Source organism: Coregonus clupeaformis, chromosome 3 (assembly GCF_020615455.1).
Source record: "Coregonus clupeaformis isolate EN_2021a chromosome 3, ASM2061545v1, whole genome shotgun sequence".
In the NCBI taxonomy this organism is placed as follows: Eukaryota; Metazoa; Chordata; class Actinopteri; order Salmoniformes; family Salmonidae; genus Coregonus; species Coregonus clupeaformis.
This window is the reverse complement of record NC_059194.1, coordinates 36882571-36903936: the sequence shown is the minus strand read 5'-3', so window position 1 is coordinate 36903936 and position 21366 is coordinate 36882571. Positions and strand designations below refer to the sequence as shown.

The 21366-nt window shown below is 45.8% G+C and overlaps 1 protein-coding gene across 1 annotated transcript in view; it reads right to left on the bottom strand.

Moving 5' to 3' along the window:
- Positions 1 to 21366, bottom strand: part of LOC121544966 (fibroblast growth factor receptor-like 1) — an 83932-nt gene that overhangs the window by 53903 nt on the left and 8663 nt on the right. The window contains exon 3 of the mRNA XM_041855246.2: positions 3124 to 3396. Within this exon, the coding sequence (XP_041711180.1) occupies positions 3124 to 3396 (273 nt within the window). The remainder of the gene's footprint in view (positions 1 to 3123; positions 3397 to 21366) is intronic.

The following is a 21366-nucleotide window of genomic DNA, read 5'->3' as shown; positions in this document are numbered from 1 at the left end:
GTCAAAAGTTTGGACACACCTACTCATTCAAGGGTTTTTCTTTATTTTTACAATGTAGAATAATAGTGAAGATATCAAAACTATGAAATAACACATTTGGAATCATGTAGTAACCAAAAGAAGTGATAAACAAATCAACATTTTATATTTGAGAGTCTTCAATTAGCCAATCTTTGCCTTGGTGACAACTTTGCACACTCTTGGCATTCTCTCAACCAGCTTCATGAGGTAGTCACTTGGAATGCATTTAAATTAACCGGTGTGCCTTCTTAAAAGTTAATTTGTGGAATTTCTTTCCTTCTTATTGCGCTTGAGCCAATCAGTTGTGTTGTGACAAGGTAGGGGGGTATACAGAAGATTGCCCTATTTGGTAAAAGACCAAGTCCATATTATGGCAAGAACAGCTCAAATAAGCAAAGAGAAACGACAGTCCATCATTACTTTAAGACATGAAGGTCAGTCAATACAGAACATCTCAAGAACTTTGAAAGTTCCTTCAAGTGCTGTCGCAAAAAACATCAAGCGCTATGATGAAACGGGCTCTCATGAGGACTGCCACAGGAATGGAAGACCCACAGTTACCTCTGCTGCAGAGGATAACTCTACCCACACATACATATTACCTCAATTACCTCGACTAACCGGTGCCCCCACTCATTGACTCTGTACCGGTACCCCCTGTATATAGCCTCCCTGCTGTTATTTTATTTTACTACTGCGCTTTAATTACTTTTTATTTTTATTTTTTACTCATCTATTTTTACTTAACTTTTTTTTCTTAAAACTGCATTGTTGGTTAAGGGCTTGTAAGTAAGAATTGAATCAAGGTCTACACCTGTTGTATTTGGCGCATGTGGCAAAAACAATTTGATTTGAAGTTCATTAGAGTTACCAGCCTCAGAAATTGCAGCCCAAATAAATGCTTCACAGAGTTCAAGTAACAGACACATCTCAGCATCATTCAGAGGAGACTGTGTGAATCAGGCCTTCATGGTCGAATTGCTGAAAAGAAACCACTACTAAAGGACACCAATAATAAGAAGAGACTTGCTTGGGCCAAGGAACACGAGCAATGGACATTAGACCGGTGTAAATTTGTCCTTTGGTCCAAATGGAGGTTTTTGGTTCCAACCACCTTGTCTTTGTGAGACGCGGTGTGGGTGAATGGATGATCGCCGAATGTGTAGTTCCCACATAAAGCATGGAGGAGGAGGTGTGATTGTGTGGGGGTGCTTTGCTGGTGACACTGTCTGTGATTTATTTAGAATTCAAGGCACACTTAACCAGCATGGCTACCACAGCATTCTGCAGCGATACGCCATTCCATCTGGTTTGGGCTTAGTGGGACTATCATTTGTTTTTCAACAGGACAATGACCCAAAACACACCTCCAGGCTGTGTAAGGGCTATTTTACCAAGAAGGAGAGTGATGGAGTGCTTCATCAGATGACCTACCTCCAGAATCTCCCTACCTCCACCCAATTGAGATGGTTTGGGATTAGTCTGACCGCAGAGTGAAGGAAAAGCAGCCAACAAGTTCTCAGCATATGCAGGAACTCCTTCAAGACTGTTGGAAAAGCATTCCAGGTGCAGCTGGTTGAGAGAATGCCAAGAGTGTGGAAAGCTGTCATCAAGGCAAAGGGTGGCTATTTGAAGAATTTCAAATATAAAATATATTTTGATTTGTTTAACACTGTTTTGGTTACTACATGATTCCATATGTGTTATTTCATAGTTTTGATGTCTTCACTATCATTCGACAATGTAGAAAATAGTAAAAAATAAAGAAAAACCCTGAAATGAGTAGGTACTGTATTTCTTTGTTAACCGCTCAACACAGAATAGCCGCATGTGCGCACTCCCTCAAATCGTTTGTAGAAAATGTCATTTATATTTTCTTCATCTTTGTTCAATTGTATTCTCCATACTATAAAATAATATAAAATAATGCCACGGAATTCTAAGCAAATCTTGTCTGCTAGATGAACAAGTGTAGCCCACAGCCATTTGGCATAGCCAGATCAGGACCTAACATGAGGACAACTCAGAGTATTGTGGCAACCCGGGGGCCAGCAGGGAGCTACAAAGGAAGGAGCAGGACCTTCGTCAGCTACAGAGGGCAAGGTGAGTCAGCACCATGGACAGCTCTACAGGCACCAACTGGGGCAGGTGATTCAACACCAATATTACCCAGTCCAGGTGTTGCAACCAATTGGCACCTGGAGTTGATTCCACCTGTCCCTCGTTACCCCAAATGGGTATAAGTAGAGGTGCAGTCACTCGGACGCTTGGGCAGACAGGCAGAGGGTACGCGCCAAGACCTCAGAAGAACTGGAGTGAGTATGATAACACCTCGATCCAACGACAAAGAAGATACTAGGCAATGTTTGACTCACCTGTCTCTCTCTCTTCCTTTTCTTGGACCCATTCCCGGGCAGCATGCTACCCAGCGCAAGTTGAGAGCAAGGATTGAAACCCCGGACTCATTGCTCTCTCTCTCTTTTTTGTTAATTAACACAGGCGGTCCGAGGAGCCGCCACGCCAGGGCAGAGTGACCCACCTGTTACCTGAGAGGCTTTTCCGTTGTATTTCTCCCCTCCCCGTTCCCCCCAACCTTCATTAAAGAGAAACTTTGGTTTGAGCACCGCAAAACGGTCTCCCGCTGTCTTATTTTATTGTGAGTTTCACCTCGGACTCCCGTAGGCTACCACAGTATGCTATTCTCTTCTGAAATAGATTTCACAGAGAACAATAGAGGAGGAGAGACATAGGGGTATTTCTGTGTCTTATTGTTCAAGTCAAGTTCACTCGTTTCTTGGCCTGGTGTCACGGTGGTGGTGGCGATTCTCCAACAGCATGAATGAGGAAGAGAAGCCATTCCACTGATGAGCATGATATGACTATAACCACTAACCAATGGCAGAGTAGACTGAAATCATAAACACATAGAGCCACTTCGCTCCAATCCAGGGAGAGGAGGAGATACTGGACTGTGTGGTAGTGGATGGTAGCCTGGTCTTAGATCTGTTTGTGCCGTCTTGCCAACTCCTATGGTCATTGTCACACCCCAAGACAGCACAAACAGATCTGGGATCAGGCTAGGTGGATGGGGAGGGGACTCACCGATGACGATGAGGGTGTAGTTGATGTTGACGCTGCCGAAGCCGTTGGTGGCCTTGCAGATGAAGGTGCCTGCGTCCTCTTCCTCCACGTCTTTTATGCGCAGTGCCTGCTGCAGCACCCGGAAGCGCATCCAGCCGCTGTGGATGTTGCGGCCGTCCTTGGTCCACATGATGAGGGGTGGCGGGTCGCCCTCCACCGGGCACTGCAGCTTCATGGTGCGCCCGATCCGCACCGTCTGCCGGTGGGCGATCTTCTCTGCCACGCGTGGAGGGCCTGGGACAGGAGAGGGAGACGTAAGAGTGTTATAATGGGACATACAGTATATTACAGAAAACTGAATCAATCAGTAATATGTAGCTACAGTGTCTTATACTTATACCCCCCTGCCATACAGAACAGAACAAAGCAGAGCCTGGTAACGACTATAATCTGAACTGAGATCAAGTTCCAGCCATGAAAACATCAACCTTAAACAGAAGCTGGTCTGTCCTGATTTGAGGATTAGAAAAACAGTGTGTCTGTGAGGAGATATTAAGATTAAATGAAAGGTGGAGCGGAGAGGGGGAACTTGAGGGGGTGATTTAACGAGGGAGAGTATAAAATGCGTAGGAGAGTGGGAGAAAGGCAGACAGACAGAAAGAAAAGACAGAAGGGATCCGTGGTCTGTTTCATCTCCATTCTCTCCTCTTAAATAAATGTGATGTTGGATGTGGAGCCCAGCAGTCTAAAACAGATCCATGTCAGCAGCATGTCTGTCTGAATCCTGGCTTATCTTTCTGCATAAATCATATCACGCTGATACAAAGTAACATTTACCCTGAGTTCAGTCCTTGGGCACCAGAGGTTACAAGCCTTTACTGCCTCGTAACTCACACATCTTGAACCCCTCGTACCATCCAAAGTCAGCCTTTTTAATAGCCAAAGTTAAATAAATCTCTGAGAAAAATGCTAACACTAAATCTTTGACTACAGGACAACTAGTGTTTCATGTGGTTAGTGTTAGCCGTCTGTAGAGCTAGCTGTGCTGTGTTGATGTGTGGAGCGAGGCTTTCATACTGGCTTTTCCAGCCCACACACTGCATGGCTCACTCCCTGTCGGAGTATGGAGGCAGGAAATTGATAGTGTCACCGTTTATGTCTGTAGGGAAATGGTAACAGCCATCCCTTGTCAGCTGGCCACGTCGTCCTCCTCACTTACCGTGCTGTGGCTGGGCGGATCTCACGGGGTTGTTTGTGTGCTGGTCTTACTACTCTGTTTGTGTGTGTGTGTCTGTGTATGTACAGTGGGGGAAAAAAGTATTTAGTCAGCCACCAATTGTGCAAGTTCTCCCACTTAAAAAGATGAGAGAGGCCTGTAATTTTCATCATAGGTACACGTCAACTATGACAGACAAAATGAGAAAAATAAATCCAGAAAATCACATTGTAGGATTTTTAATGAATTTATTTGCAAATTATGGTGGAAAATAAGTATTTGGTCAATAACAAAAGTTTCTTAATACTTTGTTATATACCCTTTGTTGGCAATGACACAGGTCAAACGTTTTCTGTAAGTCTTCACAAGGTTTCCACACACTGTTGCTGGTATTTTGGCCCATTCCTCCATGCAGATCTCCTCTAGAGCAGTGATGTTTTGGGGCTGTCGCTGGGCAACACAGACTTTCAACTCCCTCCAAAGATTTTCTATGGGGTTGAGATCTGGAGACTGGCTAGACCACTCCAGGACCTTGAAATGCTTCTTACGAAGCCAGTCCTTCGTTGCCTGGGCGGTGTGTTTGGGATCATTGTCATGCTGAAAGACCCAGCCACGTTTCATCTTCAATGCCCTTGCTGATGGAAGGAGGTTTTCACTCAAAATCTCACGATACATGGCCCCATTCATTCTTTCCTTTACACGGATCAGTCGTCCTGGTCCCTTTGCAGAAAAACAGCCCCAAAGCATGATGTTTCCACCCCCATGCTTCACAGTAGGTATGGTGTTCTTTGGATGCAACTCAGCATTCTTTGTCCTCCAAACACGACGAGTTGAGTTTTTACCAAAAAGTTCTATTTTGGTTTCATCTGACCATATGACATTCTCCCAATCCTCTTATGGATCATCCAAATGCACTCTAGCAAACTTCAGATGGGCCTGGACATGTACTGGCTTAAGCAGGGGGACACGTCTGGCACTGCAGGATTTGAGTCCCTAGCGGCGTAGTGTGTTACTGATGGTAGGCTTTGTTACTTTGGTCCCAGCTCTCTGCAGGTCATTCACTAGGTCCCCCCGTGTGGTTCTGGGACTTTTGCTCACCGTTCTTGTGATCATTTTGACCCCACAGGGTGAGATCTTGCGTGGAGCCCCAGATCGAGGGAGATTATCAGTGGTCTTGTATGTCTTCCATTTCCTAATAATTGCTCCCACAGTTGATTTCTTCAAACCAAGCTGCTTACCTATTGCAGATTCAGTCTTCCCAGCCTGGTGCAGGTCTACAATTTTGTTTCTGGTGTCCTTTGACAGGTCTTTGGTCTTGGCCATAGTGGAGTTTGGAGTGTGACTGTTTGAGGTTGTGGACAGGTGTCTTTTATACTGATAACAAGTTCAAACAGGTGCCATTAATACAGGTAACGAGTGGAGGACAGAGGAGCCTCTTAAAGAAGAAGTTACAGGTCTGTGAGAGCCAGAAATCTTGCTTGTTTGTAGGTGACCAAATACTTATTTTCCACCATAATTTGCAAATAAATTCATAAAAAATCCTACAATGTGATTTTTTTTATTTTTTTTCCTCAATTTGTCTGTCATAGTTGACGTGTACCTATGATGATTACAGGCCTCTCTCATCTTTTTAAGTGGGAGAACATGCACAATTGGTGGCTGACTAAATACTTGTTTTTCCCCACACGGACATTCAACTCCCTCCAAAGAGCATCCGCTAACTCCTGGACAGTCTGTGGTGCAACGTGGCGTTGGTGGATGGAGCGAGACATGATGTCCCAGATGTGCTCAATTGGATTCAGGTCTGGGGAACGGGCGGGCCAGTCCATAGCATCAATGCCTTCCTCTTGCAGGAACTGCTGACACACTCCAGCCACATGAGGTCTAGCATTGTCTTGCATTAGGAGGAATCCAGGGCCAACCGCACCAGCATATGGTCTCACAAGGGGTCTGAGGATCTCATCTCGGTACCTAATGGCAGTCAGGCTACCTCTGGCGAGCACATGGAGGGCTGTGCGGCCCCCCAAAGAAATGCCACCCCACACCATGACTGACCCACTGCCAAACCGGTCATGCTGGTGTCTGTTGCAGGCAGCAGAACGTTCTCCACCGCGTCTCCAGACTCTGTCACGTCTGTCACATGTGCTCAGTGTGAACCTGCTTTCATCTGTGAAGAGCACAGGGCGCCAGTGGCGAATTTGCCAATCTTGGTGTTCTCTGGCAAATGCCAAACGTCCTGCACGGTGTTGGGCTGTAAGCACAACCCCCACCTGTGGACGTCGGGCCCTCACACCACCCTCATGGAGTCTGTTTCTGACCGTTTGAGCAGACACATGCACATTTGTGGCCTGCTGGAGGTCATTTTGCAGGGCTCTGGCAGTGCTCCTCCTGCTCCTCCTTGCAAAAAGGCGGCGGTAGCAGTTCTGCTGCTGGGTTGTTGCCCTCCTACGGCCTCCTACACGTCTCCTGATGTACTGGCCAGTCTCCTGGTAGCGCCTCCATGCTCTGGACACTACGCTGACAGACACAGCAAACCTTCTTGCCACAGCTCGCATTGATGTGCCATCCTGGATGAGCTGCACTACCTGAGCCACTTGTGTGGGTAGTAGACTCCGTCTCATGCTACCACTAGAGTGAAAGCACCGCCAGCATTCAAAAGTGACCAAAACATCAGCCAGGAAGCATAGGAACTGAGAAGTGGTCTGTGGTCACCACCTGCAAAACCAGTCCTTTATTGGGGGGTGTCTTGCTAATTGCCTATAATTTCCACCTGTTGTCTATTCCAATTGCACAACAGCATGTGAAATTTATTGTGTGTGTGTGTATATATATGTATGTGTATATGTATGTAAAGTGGGGAGAACACGTATTTGATACACTGCCGATGTTGCAGGTTTTCCTACTTACAAAGCATGTAGAGGTCTGTAATTTTTATCATAGGTACACTTCAACTGTGAGAGATGGAATCTAAAACAAAAATCCAGAAAATCACATTGCATGATTTTAAAGTAATTCATTTGCATTGTATTGCATGGCATAAGTATTTGATACATCAGAAAAGCAGAACTTAATATTTGGTACAGAAACCTTTGTTTGCAATTACAGAGATCATACGTTTCCTGTAGGTCTTGACCAGGTTTGCACACACTGCAGCAGGGATTTTGGCCCACTCCTCCATACAGACCTCCAGATCCTTCAGGTTTCGGGGCTGTTGCTGGGCAATGCAGACTTTCAGCTCCCTCCAAAGATTTTCTATTGGGTTCACTCCAGGACATTGAGATGCTTCTTACGGAGCCACTCCTTAGTTGCCCTGGCTGTGTGTTTCAGGTCGTTGTCATGATGGAAGACCCAGCCATGACCCATCTTCAAGGCTCTTACTGAGGGAAGGAGGTTGTTTGCGAAGATCTCGCGATACATGGCCCCATCCATCCTCCCCTCAATATGGTGCAGTCATCCTGTCCCCTTTGCAGAAAAGCATGCCCAAAGAATGATGTTTCCCCCTCCATGCTTCACGGTTGGGATGGTGTTCTTGGGATTGTACTCATCCTTCTTCTTCCTCCAAACACGGCGAGTGGAGTTTAGACCAAAAAGCTCTATTTTTTTAAATTTTGTCTCTATGGTTTTCTTTGAGACTGTGGTCCCAGCTCTCTTCAGGTCATTGACCAGGTCCTGCCGTGTAGTTCTGCGCTGATCCCTCACCATCCCCATGATCATTGATGCCCCACGAGGTGAGATCTTGCATGGAGCCCCAGACCGAGGGTGATTGACCGTCATCTTGAACTTCTTCCATTTTCTAATAATTGCGCCAACAGTTGTTGCCTTCTCACCAAGCTGCTTGCCTATTGTCCTGTAGCCCATCCCAGCCTTGTGCAGGTCTACAATTTTATCCCTGATGTCCTTACACAGCTCTCTGGTCTTGGCCATTGTGGTGAGGTTGGAGTCTGTTTGATTGAGTGTGTGGACAGCTGTCTTTTATACAGGTAACGAGTTCAAACAGGTGCAGTTAATACAGGTAATGAGTGGAGAACAGGAGGGCTTCTTAAAGAAAAACTAACAGGTCTGTGAGAGCCGGAATTCTTACTGGTTGGTAGGTGATCAAATACGTATGTCATGCAATAAAATGCAAATTAATTACTTAAAAATCATACAATGTGATTTTCTGGATTTTTGTTTTAGATTCCGTCTCTCACAGTTGAAGTGTACCTATGATAAAAATTACAGACCTCTACATCCTTTGTAAGTAGGAAAACCTGCAAAATCGGCAGTGTATCAAATACTTGTTCTCCCCACTGTATGTATATGTATGTGTGTGTATATGTATGTATGTATGTATGTATATTTGATCCCCTGCTGATTTTGTACATTTGCCCACTGACAAAGAAATGATCAGTCTATCATTTTAATGGTAGGTTTATTTGAACAGTGCGAGACAGAATAACAACAACAAAATCCAGAAAAATGTTATAAATTGATTTGCATTTTAATGAGGGAAATAAGTATTTGACCCCCTCTCAATCAGAAAGATTTCTGGCTCCCAGGTGTCTTTTATACAGGTAACAAGCTGATTAGGAGAACACTCTTAAGGGGAGTGCTCCTAATCTCAGCTTGTTACCTGTATAAAAGACACCTGTCCACAGAAGCAATCAATCAATCAGATTCCAAACTCTCCACCATGGCCAAGACCAAAGAGCTCTCCAAGGATGTCAGGGACAAGATTGTAGACCTACACAAGGCTGGAATGGGCTACAAGACCATCGCCAAGCAGCTTGGTGAGAAGGTGACAACAGTTGGTGCGATTATTCGCAAATGGAAGAAACACAAAAGAACTGTCAATCTCCCTCGGCCTGGGGCTCCATGCAAGATCTCACCTCGTGGAGTTGCAATGATCATGAGAACGGTGAGGAATCAGCCCAGAACTACACGGGAGGATCTTGTCAATGATCTCAAGGCAGCTGGGACCATAGTCACCAAGAAAACAATTGGTAACACACTACGCCGTGACGGACTGAAATCCTGCAGCGCCTGCAAGGTCCCCCTGCTCAAGAGAGCACATATACAGGCCCGTCTGAAGTTTGCCAATGAACATCTGAATGATTCACAGGAGAACTGGGTGAAAGTGTTGTGGTCAGATAAGACCAAAATCGAGCTCTTTGGCATCAACTCAACTCGCCATGTTTGGAGGAGGAGGAATGCTGCCTATGACCCCAAGAACACCATCCCCACCGTCAAACATGGAGGTGGAAACATTATGCTTTGGGGGTGTTTTTCTGGTAAGGGGACAGGACAACTTCACCGCATCAAAGGGACGATGGACGGGGCCATGTACCGTCAAATCTTGGGTGAGAACCTCCTTCCCTCAGCCAGGGCATTGAGAATGGGTCGTGGATGGGTATTCCAGAATGACAATGACCCAAAACACACGGCCAAGGCAACAAAGGAGTGATAATAGCACTCCACTGTTTTCACAGGAGAGCACGAAAACCAACATCTTGACAGATGGGGTTGAGTGAAAATAAATTAGTCACAGTCAGGAATTCATTGGAGCCCTTTTTACCCCCCCCACTTCACTTCTACTGGCTTTCTCATCAGGAGCAAGTAAAGCCTTCCTGGTCAGACTTCCTCACAGATTTAAATCTCATTCTCTCTGGAAGCCTGTAGTCCTAAACGCCCTCTCTTTCTCTCTCCAACTCTTTTTCTCTCTCTCCATGCTGATTTACAGCTGTACTGCTCTGTGCCTTCTGTTTGAGAGAGAGCCCAGGATTCAGGCCCCAGAGCTGCTCATCATACTGAAAGGCTCTGGGGTCCAACAGAAACGCCCCACACCACCGCACCTCCCAGAGATCACAGGAGCACAACCCAGACTGCAGCCCCTCACACCCTCACCAGTTAACCTCCTGCTTTTCACTCCTCTCTCCTCTTCTGGAGAGTGATGAATTGAACATACAGCAGACACATTTTTGAGGAGCTTTCCTTTACGTTGGAGGGACTGGCCTGGAATATATATTATTATTTTTATTTTGTACTTTTACCCCTTTTTCTACCAAATTTCGTAATATCCAATTGGTAGATACAGTCTTGTCCCATCACTGCACTGACTCGGGATCACACATCACGGACTCGGGAGAGGTGAAGGTCGAGAGCCATGCGTCCTTCGAAACACGACCCTGCCAAGCCGCACTGCTTCTTGACACACTGCTCGCTTAACCCGGAAGCCAGCCGCACCAATGTGTCGGAGGAAACACCGTCCAGCTGGCGACCAGATTTAGCTTGCAGACGCCCGGCCCGCCACAAGGAGTTACTAGAGCGCAATGGGACAAGGAAATCCCGGCCAAATCCTCCCCTTACCCGTACGACGCTGGGCCATGCGCCTCATGGGTCTCCCAGTCACGGCCGGCTGTGACACAGCCTGGTATCAAACCCAGGGCTGTAGTGACGCCTCAAGCTCTGTGCAGTGCCTTAGACCGCTGCACCACTCGGGAGGCCCTGGAATATAATTTGTAACCTCTTTCCGGGGGAATGACACAGAAACGACCCAAAAACTATTTCATGAGATTGTCTGTCATAGTGAGTCCAGGCTCTGCGTGGATGTGTTTATGTAAATGTGTGTCTCTCTGTGTGTGTGTATATATGTATATGAGAGAGAGAGAGAGAGAGAGAGAGAGAGAGAGAGAGAGAGAGAGAGAGAGAGAGAGAGAGAGAGAGAGAGAGAGAGAGAGAGAGAGAGAGAGAGAGAGAGAGAGAGAGAGAGAGAGAGAGAGAGAGAGAGAGAGAGAGAGAGAGAGAGAGAGAGAGTTGTAAGAGGGGGAGCAGAGGGAATTGTGAGGAGAGGAAATTGCAGGCTGGACCTTTTAAAACACAATCTGTTTTGTCCATTTCAACCTAAATGCATTACCCTATGCTGCTGCTGCTGGTTCCACTCGGGGGATCTAAAGTACCTTAAAGAGGCAGCAGCCTCCTGTTTTTCTCTGTCTCTCAATGGATCTCTCTTAAAGCTGCCTACTACCATTTCTCTTTATTCCCTTTTATGGAATTCTGGCTTAAGGTACGCAGGGAGGGGACACGCATGTCTGGAATGTCTACTATTGACAGGAAAGAAAGAAAATGGCAGAATTCCGAGCAAGGCCAACAAAAGTATAATTCCTTCAAGTAACACTTGGCTATGTCCGCTGACCAGCATCAACATTGTCAATGAGGTCTGACTGTCCTTGTATCCTCGTGAGTCTGGGCTCTGATCACAGTCTGGAAGAGGAAGAAGAATTACCCCTCTGATACACTGTCTATTGGCCAATGAGTCATAGGGACCTTTGGTCTGTCGCAGAGTCCAATGCACAATATTGTTGTTGGCATGCATCAGGGCTTGGAGAAGGGGAGTTGGGATCTGTGGAATGCTTTTGATTATGAACTCTTAAGCAGGACTTAGCGCTAATGTGTTCTCTGTGCCAGAGTCTTCACCTTCAGGAAGTCAGGGTGAGCCTGGTGATAACTGATAGGCCTACCACACCATCCTAGACCATATGTAAGCCCTACCACGTCATCCGACCATCCCCCCTGGTGAGACAAAACCGTGACTCGTCAGTGAAGAGCACTTTTTGCCAGTCTTGTCTGGTCCAGCGACGGTGGGTTTGTGCCCATATGCGACGTTGTTGCCGGTGATGTCTGGTGAGGACCTGCCTTACAATCAGCTGTCCGTCCTGTCTCCCTGTAGCGCCGTCTTAGGCGTCTCACAGTACGGACATTGCAATTTATTGCCCTGGCCACATCTGCAGTCCTCATGCCTCCTTGCAGCATGCCTAAGGCACGTTCACGCAGATGAGCAGGGACCCTGGGCATCTTTCTTTTGGTGTTTTTCAGAGTCAGTAGAAAGGCCTCTTTAGAGTCCTAAGTTTTCATAACTGTGACCTTAATTGCCTACCGTCTGTAAGATGTTAGTGTCTTAACGTCCGTTCCACAGGTGCATGTTCATTCATTGTGAATGGTTCATTGAACAAGCATCGGAAACAGTGTTATTTGTATTTTATTTGGATTTTTACAAATTATCTTTGAAAGACAAGGTCCTGAAAAAGGGACGTTTCTTTTTTTTGCTGAGTTTAGAAACACAACACTGGAATGAATTGCATGATTGAAATATAATGTTGAAAATAGCAATACATTTATGAGATTAACGCATTTTTGAAAGATCAGTGTGCGGTAAATAAGGACATAGACCTACATTTGCCATTTTGCAATAGCCAACCAGCTGGGTTGGACCTGGTTGTGAGATGATTTCACCAACAACTTGACAACCTGGATGTTGTTGGGTGACTATAGACATGGGATGCAAAATAGCACTGGTTCCCTAGGCAATGGCACTGCGCTCCCTCTAAAGCAGGGTCCCACAACTGGCGGCACGCTGGGCCGAATTTGGCCCTCAGTGATTTTATTTGGCCCCGCAAGTGTTCAGAGCAAATAATAATAATAATTGTTGGACATAAAACATTGTAATAACACCAGCAAATCAGCGCCAAGTGATTTTTATTTTGGAAATCTGTTCCAAAGTATATAAACTGAGTGTACAAAACATTAGGAACACCTGCTCTTTCCATGACAGACTGACCAGGTGAATCCAGGTGAAAGCTATGATCCCTTATTGATGTCAGCTGTTAAATCCACTTCAAATCAGTGTAGATGAAGGGGAGGAAACAGGTTAATAAGTATTTTTAAGCCTTTAGACAACTGAGACATGGATTGTGTATGTGTGCCATTCAGAGAGTGAATGGGCAAGAAAATATGTAAGTGCCTTTGAACGGGGTATGGTAGTAGGTGCTAGGCGCACCGGTTTGAGTGTGTCAAGAACTAAAACACTGCTAGGTTTTTCACACTGAACAGTTTCCCGTGTGTATCAAGAATGGTCCACCACCCAAAGGACATCCAGCCAACTTGACACAACTGTGGCAAGCATTTGAGTCAACATGGGCCAGCATCACTGTAGTCCATGCCCCGACGAATCAAGGCTGTTCTGAAGGCATAATGAGGTGCAACTCAATATTAGAAAGGTGATCGGTATGTGATCGTATACAAACGTAAGCAAGGTTTGCAATGATCAAGTTTTAGTCCAATGTTATATCTGTTTGGGCTTCTTGCAGTCAATTTGCAGTCTACAATTATTTCTAATTATGTTCCGACCCCCTGACCATCCACTCAAGAAAAAATTGTCCCGCATACTTTGAAACACTGGCACGGGGCTTACACATTGCATAACATGTAAACTCCTTAGCCCTTAAGGCCCAGTCCTTGATCTACAAAAGCTGAAGAACATACGCACAGCCAGGTACTTTTTGCAGGTTTATTGGTGAACTCATGAAAAATAATTACAATTCAAATTCCGCACACTGCTGTTCATGATCCCAGGTGATTTTATTGATACGTTTCAACCCTTAGGTCTTAATAAGGCATCCGTATCCCAGGTGGGTGTAGAAGGCCCTAAATAGGGGCAGTGCTCAGTGACATCACTTCCTTGAGCTCCCAGACTATTGATTGCCTGCTGAAGTGGTCCAAGAGAGCAGAGAGAAGCCGACAGAGGGGCGAAAGGAAAAGCTGATGATTGGGTCGCTAACCCTTGCCTTCCCCTGGGGAGGGGAGGAATGAGGGACTGGTGGGATTTCTCATGCTGCCACCATGGGCTTTGCAGAGCCAACAGCAACATACTGTATTTCAGACAGACCAGACCCTTGCGCCCAGCCAGCAAGCACTCTTTTTAGTCTTGCTCTCCCTCACATCAGAGCAGGCTCTCATGGGCTGCATCCCAAATAGCACCCTATTCTATATACAGTGCACTACTTCTGACCAGGGCCTATGGCTCTGGTCAAATGTAAAGATAAAGGCTAGGGAACGATGGTGGCACAATACATTTCAGACATTTCGTTTCCCAACAGAAGGGTCCACCACAATCGTCACCTGGTTGGAAAGCCAAGACACACTTTCTCTCTTTTTTTGACCCATAGCTATCTAAACACCACCTGACAGCCCCATTCTCTCACTCTTCTTACTCCTTCCTTCCCCATAGCCTAGGGTGACCCGGCAGAGTGATGACTACACATTTCAACAGACCGCACAGCCTCTCCTTTAGACAGGTAATTTCCACCGCTGTCAATAGGTCAATTGCTCCCAATTGGTAAAGCTTAACAGTTAACACTAGCCCGGGGCTGGGAGGTGGATACGTTTACATTAAGCACTGGGAACTTAAAAGCACAGCCACACTTTCCTCAGAGTATCACTAATCACACCTTTACTGAAGTGACTCATCTGAACATAATTTTTCAGAGATTAATAATAATAAACAGTTGCAATCAACACACATGGTGTATTTACTACAGTACCTCTCTGTCCTCTTGACATGTGTTACATGGCAGAAGTAAGAGCGAGAGAGAGGGAGAGAGAGAGAGAAGAAGAGGAATAGAGGGAGTGGGCAAGAGAGAGGGAGAGAAATGAGAGAGAGAGGAATAGAGGTAGAGGGGGGAGAGGGAGTGAGAAAGAGAGAAAAAGAGGGAGAGAGAGATATGGATCCAGCATGCGTCTCCAGCCCTGCGGCTCTAGGCTGGTGGAAGGCCTCAGTGTTAGCACAGGGTTCTGGGAAAGCCAAGGGGTGTTGGGCACTGAGCCAGATCATGTTGCCACACTGACCAGTCAGCAGATTCTTTAAAGTTCCACTCGCTGTTTTCAGAAGGGAGGTGAGGTCTGAGGTCAGTGTTTCAAGCAGGCAAAATTAAACATCAGTGCTCCTGTGATGCGCCACTCTGCCATTTTTTTCCTGTCATGATGTGCGATGTTTGAGTGATGTATTATTGGTTTGTCTGAGTAAGAACGTTCCAACTGCCTGGTTGGGAAAACAAGACGCCATGTGTCCATGGGATTCATTGGACAAAAAGCCTGGCCATGTCATGAGAACCACAAGGAGCAGGACTTCACCCAGACACTCACAGGTCTTTCTCAATACCACAGTACAAACTCCATTGTCCTTGCTCTGAGTAATGGAAGTGAGTTAACTGAGAACTGAAGGTAATCCAGCCCCCCCAATTACCACTTGTTTTGTTCAAAATCTATTTAAATCTATTCATCTACAAGCACACCTGTCTTTTTTTTTAGGGTGAACAAAACAGATCGCAAAATAAAGAAATGTTGCAATCAGACCTGGAATATGCACTGAAAAACGGTGAAAAAAAGACAGAGTTTCAGAAGCATTTTAAAAGAACAACCAAAAAGCCAATAACCTGAGGGAGAGTTTAATGGACAGCATTTTTCCAAAGGTTATAAAGTCTTTTACTGGAACCCAGGGGAAGAAAACTTGGGCCTGAATGACAATTATCCAGACGTATTGGAAGGGAAAGGAGTGATTAAAAAAACTACGTAAAATGTGCAGATAATTCCCAGGCCTGTGACCTGGGTTTAGGAGGGAGAGGAGCTGGGCAGCTGTGGCAGGAAAAGTGTGTTAAAGGCCACAACTACTATTACACTGCCACTGTGGGGGCTTTATACAGTATTTCACTGGGGGTGGCTAAAAATGACTCTCCATGAGTCTCAGCCCATCCCCCTCTCCATTTTACTGAGCTGGAAAGCAACTGAACAAAGTCATTTCACCCCATCCAACCTTTACCGTCGGCCTCTACTTCTTAATTGCTAAGGCAACAGGACTTCACAGTACCAGGGCCACAAAGAGTAAACTGTGCCGAGAGTAGGCTACAAATAAGCCAAGTATTCTGTCTCCCAAGCCTAGGCCTAGCACGCAGAGGCACATGGAATGTAGAGCAGTAGTAGTGTGCCTATATTATGAGCAGAGCTCCCCACACACCAACACATCCCCCATATGACGAAGGATGAAAAACAGGAGGCTATAAATGGTCAGTGGCTGTACTGCTTTCAACACAATGACATGGCTCTGCATACATAGTATTCTTTCTGGTTCCAGGCGCTTGTGCAAAACACGTTTACATAAAGAGCATTCGGAAAGTATTCAGACCCCTTGACTTTGTCCACATTTTGTTACGTTACAGCCTTATTTTAAAATTGTTTAAATTATTTTTTCCCATCAATCTACACACATTACCCCATAATGACAAAGCAAAAACAGGTTCTCAGAAATGTTAGCAAATGTATACAAGATTTAAAAAAAATGAAATATACATTTACATAAGTATTCAGACCCTTTACTCAGTACTTAGTTGAAGCACCTTTGGCAGCAATTACAGCCTCGAGTCCTCTTGGGTAGGACGTTACAAGCTTGGCACACCTGTATTTGGGGAGTTTCTCCCTTTCTTCTCTGCAGATCCTCTCAAGCTCTGTCAAGTTGGATGGGGAGCGTCGCTGGACAGCTATTTTCAGGTCTCTCCAGAGATGTTCGATCCGGTTCAAGTCCGGGCTCTGGCTGGGCCACTCAAGGACAATCAGAGACTTGTCCCGAAGCCACTCCTGCGTTGTCTTGGCTGTGTGCTTAGGGTCGTTGTCCTGTTGGAAGGTGAACATTCACCCCAGTCTGAGGTCCTGAGCGATCTGTAGCAGGTTTTCATCAAGGATCTCTCTGTACTTTGCTCCATTCATCTTTCCCTCGATCCTGACTAGTCTCCCAGTCCCTGCCGCTGAAAAACATCCCAACAGCATGATGCTGCCACCACCATGCTTCACCGTAGGGATGGTGCCAGGTTTCCTCCAGACGTGATGCTTGGCATTCAGGCCAAATTGTTCAATCTTGGTTTCATCAGACCAGAGAGTCTTGTTTCTCATGTTTTGAGTCCTTCAGGTGCCTTTTGGCAAACTCAAAGCGGGCTGTCATGTGCCTTTTACTGAGGAGTGGCTTCTGTCTGGCCATTCTACCATAAAGGCCTGATTGGTGGAGTGCTGCAGAGATGGTTGTCCTTCTGGAAGGTTCTCCCATCTCCACAGAGGAACTCTGGAGCTCTGTCAGAGCGACCATCGGGTTGTTGGTCACCTCCCTGACCAAGGCCCTTCTCCCCCAATTGCTCAGTTTGGCCGGACGGCCAAACTTCTTCCATTTAAGAATGATGAAGGCTACTGTGTTCTTGGGGACCTTCAATGCTGCAGAAATGTTTTGGTACCCTTCCCCAGATCTGTGCCTTGACACAATTCTGTCTCGGAGCTCTACGGACAATTCCTTCGACCTCATGGATTGGTTTTTGCTCTGACATGCACTGTCAAATGTGGGACCATATATAGACAGATGTGTGTCTTTCCAAATAATGTCCAATCAATTGAACTGACCACAGGTGGACTCCAATCAAGTTGTAGAAACATCTCAAGGATGATCAATGGAAACAGGACGCACCTGAGCTCAATTTCTAGTCTCATAGCAGTTTTTTATTTTTAATACATTTGCAAAAATGTCCAAAAACCTGTTTTCACTTTGTTATTATGGGATATTGTGTATAGATTGATGAGGAAAAAAGATCATTTCATCAATGTTTGTGTCCCTCTCCAGAGACAGAGGCTTGATATCAGGGATGTTAATGTATAACAGCAACTGCCTCCAGAGGCCTGATAGTAGCCTGGGTCGTGCCCGCTGGATCATACTTCCCCTGGGGCTTATCTGAGGCACATGGCCCTCCCGGCTCTGCCCCCACTCCTGATAGGTCAGTAGACTACACCAGCACCTGCCATGGACCTCTCCAGCAATCACAGGTCAATATTTGATTTAGGCCTAGACTATTAGACTAGAGCAGCCAAACATTTGCCACCATAAAAACAGAGCAAACACATTCAGTTAAAAAAATCATAAATCTTAGCAGGTATCTTCATCCAAATAGATTTGAGAGATATGGATAATTTACATTAGAGGTAGAATATTGCAAATGGTTGTGTTTTCATATGTATGTCATTAATGTTTGTTGAAATGTATGTATGTGAATGTTAAGTTGTCTATTGTTTTTGTCTATGAATGTTTTTGTACTGTAAAAAAAAGTATAATAAATTATTTTATAAAAGCAAAAACACACACCAAAAATGACTTCAATTCAAATGCACAATCAGGTCGTAATTTTAAAACTGGTAGGGATCTGGTACAATGGAGATGTGCTTCCTTCTCTCTCCCACGTGTCCTCCTCCTCCACCACCTGTATGTTTCTGCTCCACTGGGTGGAGGAGTCTAGCATTCCTTCCCCCTGCAACTCCACCCTCTGATCTCCCCCACACTCACATCTCACCACCTCACGCCCATATGTACCCCAGACCCCTGCCTCCCTCCCACATTCCACACCGAGTCTCAGCCATGACTAACTCAATTTGCTCTGCGCAGGTCTCTGTCAGAAAAGGTATCATCCAAAACCACAGTCAATTGAGTGCAGGGTCAACCTGGCCCTGATACGCTGAGGCTAACTGTTCCTCAGGGAAACACAAAAATGATGTGTGTCTACGGACAGAGACAAGCACTGAGGGGTATCTCCCATTCTCATCTCCCACTCATCCCTGACATCTTAATGAGGCGTACAAACAAACTATGAAGTGCAGCAGTCAGCTCAAATCGACATTGAAAGCATCGACAACATGTAATTTAGGAGAAAATAGGTTAAGACAGAGAAGTGATGTACACAATATGATCTCATTAACATTTTGAATAGTCGAGCTCCTGATATGTGATGACGGTAGTACTTGGCACACACCCCACCAACGATGCTGTCCTTGGTGTGTGACTGTGTGTTGAGGGCCAGTGTGGATTGGCACCACTATACATGAATGCCTTGACTCAGAGGAAGCGGCCGGGGCCCACAGTGTCCATTGGCAGCCGCAGACACTCACGGTGCAGATGGTACCAGAACATCACCTCAAATAAATCAGTCATCGTGCCACTTATATTTGTCAGTGGAGGCTGAGGTTCAGCCCCGGCGGAGGGGCTATCTGTTTCCTCTCCTTTGCTGTCACACAAGGGTCTCTCTCACAGAGATGACAACCCTGTGTCCCCAAGCTGCCCCCCCATCCAGCACCCCCCTCTGCTTTCCTTCTCCCCCTCACCCCTTCTCAAAGCTAAAGTCCTAAAACCCAGGGGAGCTGGACAGGAAAAATACTTAGAGGTCCTGCTAATATATTTAGAAATAGGGACCCTGAAGAATAGAGCTATTGTAGATTCAGACATAAATCTCAGCGTGATAATGGTTGAGAACTCGGAGCCAAAATATGAGGATAATATTTTGTTAATAGAGGACTTCAACATTGTGCACAGAAAATAATCACGATTAGCGCTCAAGTTTTGCCATCTGCATAAACAGAGTGATGGTGGTGGAATTCAATACTGAAGAGAGAGAATGAGAGAAAGGAAGGTAGAGAGAGGAAATGGGGAGGACATCAAATGTGCAGAGTTTGAATACCCTGTGGAGGATCTGCTTACGTCTTTCATTTCATGGTCAAGAGAAACACACATTTCTCAGGCCCATTCAAATCCTATTGAGGAAGACTGGGGGAGGCAATAGATTGCGTTGCTCTAAACTTAAAGACAAACCAACTGTGAGAACAACACTGTGAGACAGTGACACCTCCAGTAGACAAAGGATTCCAAAACTGGGTGAAAAAAGACAGCCACACCTTTTCATAGTGATCCATGGCCATATCACATGGTCATTTTATCAGGCCTGATCCACCATGGGGCAGGGGGAGAGATTTAAGAGGCAGCAACAGATGAGGAATCCCACAGGTGTAGGCCTTTTCACTCCAGACAGTCACCCTGACACCCTAAAGCTCCTCCTCTAAATTCTGTGGCTGGACCAGTCAGTCAGGTGGTTCAGATTTCCTGTCTGGAGCCAATGGGTATGGCTGGGTCTGTGTCCCGACTACCTGATTGAAAAAGCCACAACACTGCAGCTAGTAGCAAAAGTTCCTAGTTTGCTAAAGCCTTCAAATTCCCAACTTTTAAACCACCCCCACAACTCTCACACTCCTTACACATTCCGACTGCAGTGTGGATTCCACCGCAACAGCTGGCGTAATGAACAAGCTGTGTGTCTGTGTGTGCCATGCTTTCGTTTCTCTGCCTGCGGGCAACCGCAATCTGTGTGGCTATGGGTAAAACACCATAGAACTATTGTCAGTCCACTCTTCTAGTGCTACCCAACAGCTTATCGTCACAAAGCCAAACAGAACCCCACAAAATAATAATGAAAGACAACCTCTGACGTGAGTGACGTATATCCTGATTTAAGAACTTCACCGGAGAAAACAACCTTGGCTTATGAAGTCATTCAGACATACATCAGACATGGCCTCTCAGTCATTTAGTGTCTTTATCACCTCTTATGGTTGTTTTTTTAGGATATACAGCTAACCTTTCACCAAAATAAATGCCTGTGAAGGCTGATTGGTTCAGGATGTTCAGGAAGACAGTGCAGGGGGCACTGGGTCGGTTCCACACTTCAAACAAACCAGCGGCAGGCAGCGAAGAGCTTGAGCGACTTACTCAATCTATGGTTGTGTCGCATATGTCAACGGACACATACATCAATGGACACTTTTTCAAACCTCTCCTCAGGGACCGACAGCCGTTCCATGTAAATGAACTATTCCAGAGCAAGCACACCTGATTCAAGTAATTATCAAGCCCTTGATAAAGTGAATTAGGTGAGCTAGTTCAGGGCTACAACAAAATGGTGACACATCTGGGGGTCCCAGAGGAGGAGAGGTTTGAAAACCACTGGTGTAGAGGACACACAATATGACTGCCATCCATCAATCACATTAACGCTCTGTTTTGTTTAGGACCCAGAATGGCATCTTTCTCTCTCTAAGCTGGGGGAGCCCTCTCCTCTCTGTCTCTCTGACATGTGACACACACACAGCTGCTCAGGGGCACAGGCCCCAACACAAACTGACACGCAAAATCCAAAAGAAAACAAGGAGAGCTGTCTCCAGTCCAGGGATTGCTTTTCAACATCTCATGTGTAATGCGACCAGGAGAACAGCTGGGAAGGTGGAGGAGGAAGGAAGTATATGCTTACATCTATGCATATCTGAAAAAAAGAGGGGGATGAATGTATGCAGAGAGAGGAGGAGAAAAGCAGAACCTACAGAAGTACTGATGT